The sequence below is a fragment of the Balaenoptera physalus genome, assembly GCF_965194825.1.
Source record: "Balaenoptera physalus genome assembly, chromosome: 6".
NCBI classification, from domain to species: Eukaryota; Metazoa; Chordata; class Mammalia; order Artiodactyla; family Balaenopteridae; genus Balaenoptera; species Balaenoptera physalus.
The window spans coordinates 116,505,470-116,516,805 of record NC_138885.1 but is presented as its reverse complement, the minus strand read 5'-3'; the positions used below and the strand labels follow the sequence as shown (position 1 = coordinate 116,516,805).

The 11,336-nt window shown below is 40.5% G+C and overlaps 1 protein-coding gene across 2 annotated transcripts in view; it reads right to left on the bottom strand.

Annotated features, from left to right (window-relative positions):
- Positions 1-3,208: 3,208 nt before the first annotated feature.
- Positions 3,209-11,336, bottom strand: part of LOC309662496 (cyclin-Y-like protein 1) — a gene marked incomplete at its 5' end in the record, with an annotated part of 34,668 nt that continues 26,540 nt past the window's right edge. For both annotated transcript variants that reach the window (XM_082465255.1, XM_082465256.1), the window contains 3 exons: positions 3,209-4,118; positions 5,678-5,840; positions 9,122-9,288. In XM_082465255.1, coding sequence (XP_082321381.1) covers positions 4,002-4,118; positions 5,678-5,840; positions 9,122-9,288 — 447 coding nt within the window. In that variant the 3' untranslated portion in view covers positions 3,209-4,001. The remainder of the gene's footprint in view (positions 4,119-5,677; positions 5,841-9,121; positions 9,289-11,336) is intronic.

Genomic DNA, 11,336 nt, shown 5'->3' with positions numbered 1-11,336 from the left:
ACATTTCCAAAAACATTGCATAACCTGAATACAGAGTGAATTGTTTTCCAGTAAATACTGGCTTCAGCATTTTTCAAAAATCAAGGAATGGTATATTTTATAGAATGGGAAAACTAAGAAATGAAATTTGACCTGTTGTAAAACTAGGATTTAGTGCTGTTGAATTTCAAGAATGGGCATACAGGGTACATTAGGAGTAAATGTGAAAGCATAGGGTCATGATGGAATCTGATACAGGGTGGAAAAAATTTCTCTTAACCAGAAACACTGGGCCCTAAGAAGTTGTCTTAGGGTCAACCACATGAATTTAACATACAAAAATGGCAATTTAATTTGGTTCAAACATACATTTCAAACTTTTGTCTTTTCCTTGTAAAGAATAAAGTTCAGTTCACGGTATACCAGAGTTAAAATTGCACAGATGTCAGTATTCCAATAGAGAAAAATAATTTTTCTTAAAAAGCGAAAAAATAAAATTTGAGTTCAGGTAGTCAGATATTCTTTTATAGTCTTACTACTTTAGGGAACAAACCCTTCCTCGGTATAAAAATCTGGAAAAACATGCCATAGTTGCCACCCTATTAATAACTAGTTTCCATGCCCCATATTTGTTGGAGAACCTACTTTGTGATGTTTAAATTTTTACCTTAAGTTGCCTCAATTTCCCATTTATTAAAATGGCTGTATTGCCTCTAGAATTAAAGCTGAAGGGGAAAAGCAATTTTTAGCGATTCCCCTTATTCTACCAACTTGTTCTTGAAGCTACAGTCATGCCCAATGTTCCTACCCCCAATTTTTTTTTTTTCAAACCTTCGACCACTCGAGATATGTCAGCATTTCTGCTTAGTAACTGGCATATTACTACGCGGTGCAAACTATTGATATAAACAGTGACTTGTGATCGATTTTTTTTCCCTTCTGTACTAAATCAGATCATTTCTCCTCATCAGCAACTTAACAAGAACAAAGTTAAAGATGTGACCTTAGGAAGGTAACTAAGGTGGAGGAAATACTACGGCAATACTATCAGGACTGATGGAATATTGCTCAAGTGCAGTGGCTAGGGTCTAAAAGAAACTTTAGAGATCTGGTATATTTCCAACTGAATGTTAAGTGAAATAGCATGTTAAAGTCAAATTACGTGGCTTGTTTAAAAGTCACCCTCTTAACAGCAACCACAATTCTACTGCTTCCTGTTCTTCCATTTTCTTTCCTGTTCAATTGCTTGAAACCCTCAAACAACAAGTTCTGATTCTACAGTATTCCTGTAATTCCTTTCTCTGTGGATTTACCTACTTTTATCTTTCAATGTGCATTTCCATCTTGGCACCATAACAAACAATTCAAAAATGCCATCTAATGCATTATGCCACTGAGCACTGTAGCCAGTGATTTTAAGTGGACTAGATTATCTTCAGGTTGAAAAGAGCGTAAGCTGAAGAAATAAATGTCTACATCTTAACTAAAGGCAGGGGTCAAAACAACTTATGAATGGTTAGTTGGAAAATGCTTTAAGGCCCGACTATCAGAGCTGACTGAAAACATTTGAGTTAGGCAGAGTTGTAATGTTATGTGAACAGTGAGAAGTGTTACAAACACAGTAGCCATATATTTTAATTAAAACAGAGTTTATTAGCTTTTCTTTTAATATAAACATGAGGAAGAAAAACCACATAAGTTGTAGCATTCTTTTCAAAATAAAACTGCAATCAGTACTTGAATTTCCAAGCTCCAAACTCCATAAACAATATTTTTTGAGGTGGTAGATTGTAGTATTTTATATACCATAATTTATCATTTATGTCTCTGTCCCTTAAAAATGATGGAACCTGCAGCACTCAGTATAATGTGAAGCCTTGCTATAAAGAGAGAAAGTACTTCTGGCCCAGAAATGCTTTGTTTACAGGCAAAATTCCTAGGATTACATTTGAGAAGGTAGGAGGAGAAAGATTTCACATAGTTGAGAACACTTTTTTTTTTTTTTTTTTTTAATATTTCAAGTTTAGGTGACATCGTTACCAATCTCCAAAAAGACTGATTACTGGACCTCCCTGCCTTTTAAAGCCTGAGGTAAGGGTTCCTAAGGTTTATATGTTTCCTCTTACATAGAACTTGAAGTGAGACACCTACAGCCAGGTTAACACACAGGATAGAAAAGCTGTTTCGTATCACTTACTCTCCTGTCACTACTACTAGGGTCCAGTTCTTTTCAATTTATTACATGTGAATTAACACTGTTGTTCATAATTCCTTCACCAAATCTAGAAAAAAGAAACTTAGGTGATCAAGCAGGTAAGCAGCCCAGCCTTGCAAAGGACTATTTTAAAAAGAGGAGGGGAGGTATCCCCTCAAGTCTTAGTGCAATTTTAAGCTTTGATACTTGTAGAAGTATAAATGCCACAAACTTACGAAACATCATTTGAAAGTTTAATCGAATTTCTTCTAAACTCATTTAGTTTTGTAAATTTTAAACGTTAAGCGTTTATTGTTTTATTTTTTATTTTTTAAAATTTATGTATTTATTTATTTATGGCTGTGTTGGGTCTTCGTTTCTGTGCGAGGGCTTTCTCTAGTTGTGGCAAGCGGGGGCCACTCTTCATCGCGGTGCGCGGGCCTCTCATTATCGCGGCCTCTCTTGTTGCGGAGCACAGGCTCCAGACGCGCAGGCTCAGTAATTGTGGCTCACGGGCCTTCCCAAGCCAGGGCTCCAACCTGTGTCCCCAACAAGAGAGCCTGCGACAGTGAGAGGCCCGCGCACCGCGATGAAGAGTGGCCCCCGCTTGCCACAACTAGAGAAAGCCCTCACACAGAAACGACCCAACACGCCATTAAATAAATTAATTCATTTAAAAAAATAAAAAATAAAAAAATAAAAGCTTAATGTTTAAAATGTACAAAAGTAAATGAGTTTAGAAGAAATTCGATTAAAGTTTCAAGTGATGTTTTGCCAGTCTAGCATTTATACTTCTGCGACACTGTTCTGGAGTATCCAAGCACACTATATTAAAGCTTAAAATTGTTCTAAGACTTTTGGGACACCTTCTATTTCATCACCGGCTTGTTAATTACTGGACCACCATGTTGGCTGGAATTATGAAAATATCCTTTAACACAAGTACATAACAAAGAGGAAAATCATCACAAAATCAGAAGCACCATTATAGTTAACAAGAAATGCAGCACGGACCCAATAGAAGGAAATAACCTACTTTCTCTGTTTATGATCGCAAACATGCTAATATGCTAATAAGTACTGCCTGCAAAGAATTTGGATGACATGTGTTATTCAGCAGCTTTTTGGTTTAAATTGATTGCCAATAATGACTAGCAGCTTCAATGATATAGTAGGGAGGAAGAACCCTGCAAAACCTAACGATGCTACAACAGTCTGTTCCGAAGTTTGGCTTTATGAGTTGTTAGGAGTCCCATGTTTTTTTTTTGTTTTTTTTTTTGTGTTTTTTTTCTTTTTTGTTTTTTTTTCTTTTTTGTTTTTTTTTTGTTTTTTTGTTTTTTTTTCTTTTTTTGTTTTTTTACTTTTTTTTTTTTTTGGAGTCCCATTTTTTGATGGTAATACTGCACTGATTCTAAAGGAATATGCAGCAGTATGGGACAGTGAGGTAAGAAAAACATAGAAGTTATATAGCTAGTGTCTTTAAAGTCTAAAAATTTAAACTATTAATTAAAAAACCTCACATAGCTCACAGCTATCAGATATCTGTGCGTGGATTGGGAGCAGATATCTGTGCGTGGATTGGGAGCTTTTAGCTTTGGAGTGGTTTTTGTAACTCTGTTTACAATAAAAAGGACAGAAGAGCGTGTTACATTGACGAGGTCCCGTTCTTTCCTATGAGCATAATCTTCGCTTGTCCATGAGTCTCTTGAATTCAATGTCTTTCTTTAAGGTGAAAATACTAACTTTGCTGGTTTCTGAGCAGGAGAGGTGATATTTCTCCAGTCTTTGTTTCGAGGGGTTTATGATGTTACAACCCCTCACTTCTCCCTTAAGAGAGGATGGCATTGGAGCGCCGAATACCAATGAAATGATCAGCGCTGAAAGACCTTCTCATAGCAGCTCTACACACGTCTTTGTATTTGTCGTCACACAATCTGGAAATGGCCTAGGAAAGTCAATCAGGTAGAACATAGGTATAATTAGGGGGGAAAAAAATGTTCGGACCTTAAAAAAACAAAAAAAGCATCATTGATAAGCCACACATCTCCATTCGTTTAGATAAGTTCATAGTTACTGCTACTTTGGATAGCTGATATCTACACTAACTGACAGTTCCCTAAGGTAATAACCTTTAAGGGCTATGATTAGATTGCTGGGGCAAGGGGTAACTTGCCCTAATAACTTAGAGTTACTTAAAAATTGGGTTCCTAATGATAGGCTCCTAATAGCAATATCATCTGTTACCTACACACGTGATCCTTAAACGTAATGGACATACACTTGGGCAAAATCAGTGTTTACTCAGCTATTCAACTTCTCTTCAGTTTTCATTAGTTATTACATACTCTAAGAAAATTTTAATCAGGTAGGTATGTGCTGAAGGTAGGAGAGGTCTAATGACAAGCGCTGAAAGGTGCTATTTCACTTGCACATAAATTATGGTAGAAAAACATCTTATTCTAAAGTACCACCAAGGTACCACAGAAAGTATCAATTTTAAATGTGTTCATTTCAGTTGTGAATTTTGCTGTATACCCACCAAAAATCATAAGCCATAAGTATTACGTTGTTCCATGTACGTTACCATTTATATTAAAAACTCATGTACTTTCTACATCCAGTATCTGAATCCACATTATACCTTCCAAGTATAGGTCTCTCAGGTTAGCCACGGATGCTTTGTCTAATAAACTCATGGGACTGAACTGTGATACACACACACACACACACACACACACACACATACACACACACACACACACACGAACTGCAAGCTGAGTAAAAAACAGTTAAGAGGGAATTCCCTGCTGGCGCAGTGGTTAAGAATCCGCCTGCCAATGCAGGGGACACGGATTTGGGCCCTGGTCCGGGAAGATCCCACATGCCGAGGAGCAACTAAGCCCGTGCGCCACAACTACTGACCCTGCGCTCTAGAGCCCGTGCTCTGCAACAAGGGCAGCCACTGCAATGAGAAGCCTGCGCACCGCAATGAAGAGCAGCCCCCGCCCGCCGCAGCTAGAGAAAGCCCGCGTGCAGCAGCGAAGACCCAATGCAGCCATAAATAAATAAATACATTTATTTATTTATTAAAAATATCAAGACAGTAGAAATAGTCCAAAACATCAATTATTAAAAAAAAAACAGACAGTTAAGAGTGGTAAGTAGATTCTGTAGGTACATCTGATTAGGGATACAATTTTAAGAAATTATTCATGTATGGTTATATGTAAGTGTAGAGGTTCAAATGGAAAACCATTAAGAACAGATTAAATATGATTGAAAGTATTCTGAATTATGGTTACAGAAGAGACAATTTTTTTTTTTATAATGTGGGATCCCTGTATAAACCATAAAAGACACAGGAAATATGATGCCAACGGGTCAATAAGCTCTTCAAACTGTTAACAGCTTTCCATTTTCCTAATCACTGCTTAATATAATTTAGCTACAGGTGTGGCTTCGGTGGCTGACAGAAAACCCCAGTTAGTGATTTCACAGCCTTACCTCTAAGTTCTGTGCTCTTTCTTTGCTAAGAGGAGTGAATAGAACATTCAGGTTGTTGTCATCTGCTAAGGAGCGAAGGTCAAAGTAGTATTTGGCATACACACTGAAAGGAACATTAATATTAAACTGAAGTAGCTCCACGAAGTGCCTTTCCATCTCATTCCTGGGGGAGGAGGAGAAGACAAAACCAACACAGGACAATTTTAGTCAACTGGGCTATCTTCAAAAATACCATTCTGAGCTACTAGGATGGCTCTAAATACTGTTTTGAAACCAATAATGGCTACCCAGCTGGATTAATACCCTAATGTGCAAACAAGGTACAGCTATTTGTGGTCCTTTCTGCGTCCCAGCACTTTGAGTCTGGGACAAGGGGGAAGAGGTCATGGCCCTCTTATGCACTCATGCTGCTGACTCAGGGGCTCATTCTTCAGAGTTCCATTAGTGCAGCTGTACGATTCATGCTCCACACTCACTCACGAGGCCCCGCTCTAGTGATCAGTTGAAAGGAATGATGTATGCTGTTTATTAGCTCTGAAGAACTTGCAGACATTTTCACCGGGCTGATGACAGGAAGGGGCTTACTGAAGTAGAGACGAGCCAACAAAAGGAGTGGGCACATCACCACGGCAACAAATGGATCCATCGAGAGCCACTGCTATTATCTCTGAGGGGGGAAAACTCTTGAGGCAACAAGGATTCATCTCAAGTAAATAAATAAATAAGCTACATTCGATGGGAAAGGGAATCCCCCCACCCCCACCCCCACCCCGTGCATGGGGCTGTGTCAAAGGGCATAATGCAAGTTTCTGTTCACCTTAAAACCTTACTAGGGTGAGTTGTCGTCACCATGACAGGACAGGATGCACTTTTTAAGCTTAGGAAGGCAGTAAGATTATGTCTCAGCTAGACTAAACCCACTTTACGATACGACCTCTGATAGAGCAGTTGTTGCCCCCGGTGTTAGGAGAGCAGCCCAGAATGTTCAGACCTACCGCCCCTTGCCAGGACAGACTGCACACGCCCACAGAGGGCGAATTCAATGAAGTGGGAAAGTAGAGTGCTGGGAGCAGGCTTCTGCTATATGACCATATCCAGCCATTTGCTTGCCAAATGTTTAAGTAAATAAATATAAAGTTAGAGTAAATCTTACCACTTTTCACAGCAATCACTTTAGAGAGTTGATTAGATAAAAATGATAAATACCCAAACAAACATGCAAGTGGCTTATTTTACAATACATTTGGTTTCTTGGTTTTCAAGTGTTAATATTTTATCCATTGGATAAATCAACAAATGCTCCATGTTCTCCTGTATGGAGAGCAGAGTATGAGCAGAAATGAGGTTTCTCATTTGTTGAACTTTAAACCTAACTGAACCTACTTCCAAAATTAATTTCCTGTTCATACGGCCAGAAGTCTATAGAAATGTAAATCAGATAATGTTTTGATAATCAGCTAATCAGGACTTAATTTACTACAGGAATAAATGCACTTCACTATCCCTTTTATATTTTCTCCACTAATACATTTTAATTGTGTGGAAATACAGTACTTCATAGGATTAACATGTCTATTAATAGAGCTTTAATCACTGAAGAAAAGCATTATGCCTACAGAATATGCATCTTCTGTGTTTTTTGCTGTTTGTAAATGGCTAGGTGGCTGAAGAGCCTACCACTTACAGGCGCAGCAAACTGTCTGAACAGCAGCTGCTCAGTTTAACTTACTCTTTTGAAGGGAAATATATATTTAACAAGACACAGAGATGTTAGAAAGTTTTAAGGAAAAGCTGATAGACAGCAATTTTTCAATTCAGACTCAAAATGAGACCATTACAAATAGTAGTCAACAGCAGAGGGATGAAACAAATGTGTATTAAACACTTTGTTGTAATGCTTTCCAACTCCCAAAGATCATAAACAAAAGCAGCCTATTATAAACATAACTCCTGGTGATTCTCCGTTCTACACAGAAAAGCGTTGTTTAGAATTAGTTTCTTCATAGCTGGACAGTGCCGCCAATGCTCCTGGGCTCAATGTCTATGAACACCCACACGTTTCCCTGCATGTTCTCGGATGTTGTACCTGGAACCAGAGCCCCAGTCAGCTCAGCTGCAGATTCTGAGAAAATTTCAGCTGCCATCATGGCAGGGATGGTGTTCACGATTACAAATTTTCCTTCCTTCAAGGGACCAGTTCAAAGACTGATGATAGTGTTGGTCAACGTCACTTTAGTTTCTGCAACTTCCAAAAGTACTTCTATTCATTTCAAATTCATTATCTGCTGTTCCACTGTTTGCTAAGATTGCTACCAGCAATATCACCACGACCACCTGGTTTACATGATCACCAAAGTGGGCATTTTCACCAAAAGCCACTTTGACAGCTACTGACAGTCACTGGTCCCTTCTCTTAGTCACAGCTTTCCTCGCTTCAGCTGTAAATATGCACTTTGGTAATTGTGAATTATCTAGGGTAAGGGGCAAAGGTAACAAAAACAAACTCTTGCCCCTGCCTGCCATCTTGATCGGCCGCTGCTGTCCAATATAATCAAGAGGTGTCCTTTCACATTTTCCTGAATGCCACCCACAAAGACAGGTTCACTGTCAAGCGGGCACTTCGAGAGTCTGCTGGAATTACCTCTCTGGCTCATCCTGCTTCCCACCCTTGGGGCCCTTCACCAGAGCCAGATTGGAAGCCTGGCGTTTCATGCCAATGTGAGCGTGCCATCTGTGAGGAGAACCTGCCTAGTTAACTCAAGGCCCCACAAAGTGCCGCTGTGTTTGCTGAGTGCCCTGGGTGAGGCCCCAGGGATGCTTCCCGGACGACCTGAGAGGTAGGTGTTTCCTAGCTCAGCAGACTTTAGGGGAGGAGACAGGAACACAGGGATCTGAAACCTTTATATGTGGCTACCTGTACATCATAGTTTCTGTAACAACAGAACCTCAGATAAAAAGGAGAAAAAGACCAGCAAAAGCAAATACACAATGTGTGACTCAGGTTGAAATTATAACCTGTCAGTAGTCTAGAGGCCCTAAGACCTTAACAGTGGCCACTTGCTTCAAAGACCAGGCATGTGCCCCTTAAAAATGGACTGGACCTGGTAGACAGCTTTAAGAAAGCTGTCAAGTTACTTACTGTACCATGTTGCTCTGGTAGTGAGCTTGTAAAATGTTTGGCAAAAACCACCAGAAAAATAATTTCAATTTCTCAAGCAGAATATTACAACAATAACACATCAAGACCTACCAATGAATGAGGGGAAATACAAATTGTTATACTACAGCTAGATAGAAAGAAGGCTGTAATTTTATGTCTATTTCAGCTCTCTGCGCAAGGTAACCTTTCTTAAAATGTAACATTTCGTAAAAATGTAAACTTTATGAGAGCAAATGAGGTATTGGAAAATGGTTAGAAAGTTCACGGTAACCTTACAAACTCACATGTCCTCAACTGTAACGTCCTTGAGGATCTGGCAGTCGTCCACATTCCATACAGCCCGATCGTCCCAAAACTCGGAGGCAAGAAGAATGGCTCCCAAAACAATTCTTTTCCAGTTAGTGGGGCAAATGTCGATCTCAGCATAAGTTAAAAGCCTTTCTAAGTAAACCTGCAAAAGTAGAGCACTGATCTTTGATTTTCGTTCAGTTTAAGTGCTGTGATAAGAATTGTTAGGAATGACAGATTTCATCTCTTTTTGACACCCCTTTTATTCCTAGGTTCTACAAAGACTTTGCTCAGCCAAGCCAAGGCCAGAGGCCAGGTCACAGTTGTAAGTCAGATATTTCTGTGAGTCTGATATTTCTACTCTGCCCGTGTGAATTTCCAACCCAATTTTGGTCACAGGAATGAAAGGACATCTCAGCAAAGGGCATTCTAAAGACACGCATTGTATTATTACCTTCCCACTTGTCAAGGGCAGCACATACAGCCCAGTGTCGACTTCAACTGTTCAGTAAATGCTTGAGTGCCTATCACGTGCAATGTTAACTACAAGACTGGTGGTGGTTGCATGGCGATTTTACATAACGCTTGAGTGTGTAAAATTCTGGTAAGACTGAGCACATCTTTACCTTCTCTTCAGAGTCAGTCACCAGTCCTTTTGTGGCATGAACTTGAAGATAAAAACTGGTGGTCAAGAGAGCCTCCCAGTGGCTGCTGCGTGGCACAGCAGGACAGGCAGTACAAAGGGGCTTTACAACTGTCAAGTATTCCCATATTTTAGTGCCTTTTGAAGGAACACACATGCATACAAAGGGTAGTCCTTTTCATAGCCCCAATTTTTCACATCTCCATTATCATTTCATTATTCATTTCTGTCTTACATAATCTGCAGCTTAGTCAATTCTTTTGGTTTTAAGGTGGGAAGACCTGCCTGTGTCTGTATCCCTGGGGCTCCTCTAAACCTGCCGGTTTGTGAGATGATTTCACGGTTTCTTTTACATGTATCAAATGTCTACCCTACAAAGAACTGGATGGAGTTAACAGCTGAGCAAAGATTAGAGAGGTAAGCTGTGATTTGTTGTTACCTCTGTAGAAGAGTGTATATGCCATTTGACAAAAAGAAAAATGTCCAGTTTGAAAGAGTCTGTTTACTCTCTGAAGGGTTATCAAATTGACAGCTCAGATTCGCCCATGCCCGCCAAACTCTACTGTGTTTTCAAACACGGGTATTGAGATTATATGTTCTTAGTGAAATTCGGCTCCCATTGCCCAAAGAACTCAGCACTCTCTAGTACCCTAAGAACGACTCTCCCCGCAAGGTTCAACTCTCTACTTTATGGGACTCATCAGAGGCACTGAAACGACACTGGCAATCTCTCAACTTCCTCTCACCTTTGTACTGGCAAACTTGGTACACGTGCTGATATTCATTTATCCCACTTGCCCTCCTGTCTCGGAGGAAGCGAGATTTCTTTCTTTTCACTGAAGCTAACTCTCCTATGAATGAAGTTGATCCCACCTCACTTCTGCAGAGCACTGTGCCCACAGTTAGTCTCCTTTTGAACAACTTCTCCCTGTCAGAGGCTTCCTCCAGTGTGAATGCTTCCATGTCCCCAGCCTGTCCCCCACTGCCCCTAGACGGCGTCCTCAGGCCTGAGGCCAGCTCCTCATCTCCCATCCTCTCCTTAACCCACTTCAGTCAGCCTCCTGCTGCTACCACTCTACAGAGACTACTCTTGCCGTGGTCACCGGTGCCTTCACACAAACAACCCAGAGCTCTTCGTCCCAGAGCTCCACTCCCCAGGCCTTCCCTCATAAATGAAAGAGCACTGCCACACGCCCAGTCGCTGAGACCAAAAACCTGCACTTGAGTGTATCCTGCTCCAATCTGTTAGGACTTCTTGTTATCTCTACCTTCACTGGTACCCTGACCGCTTTTCTGTCTGTCACTTCTGACTTGTATCGCTGCCACTGCCTAACTTCTCTGCCTCCCAACAGACTACAGTCTGTTCTCCCCAAAGCAGCCAGGAGAGCCTCTTCAATTAAGAGTACTTTATGCGCCTGCTCCAGATCTGCCAGAGGCTTCCCATCAAACAAATACCTTCTTCCCGTGGCCTGCAAGTTACGAGGCCCTGTGCGGTACGGCCTTGTCCTTCCGTGACCTCATCACCTATGCTCTTTCCCTCATTCCCCGCTCGGATCACAATGGCCACC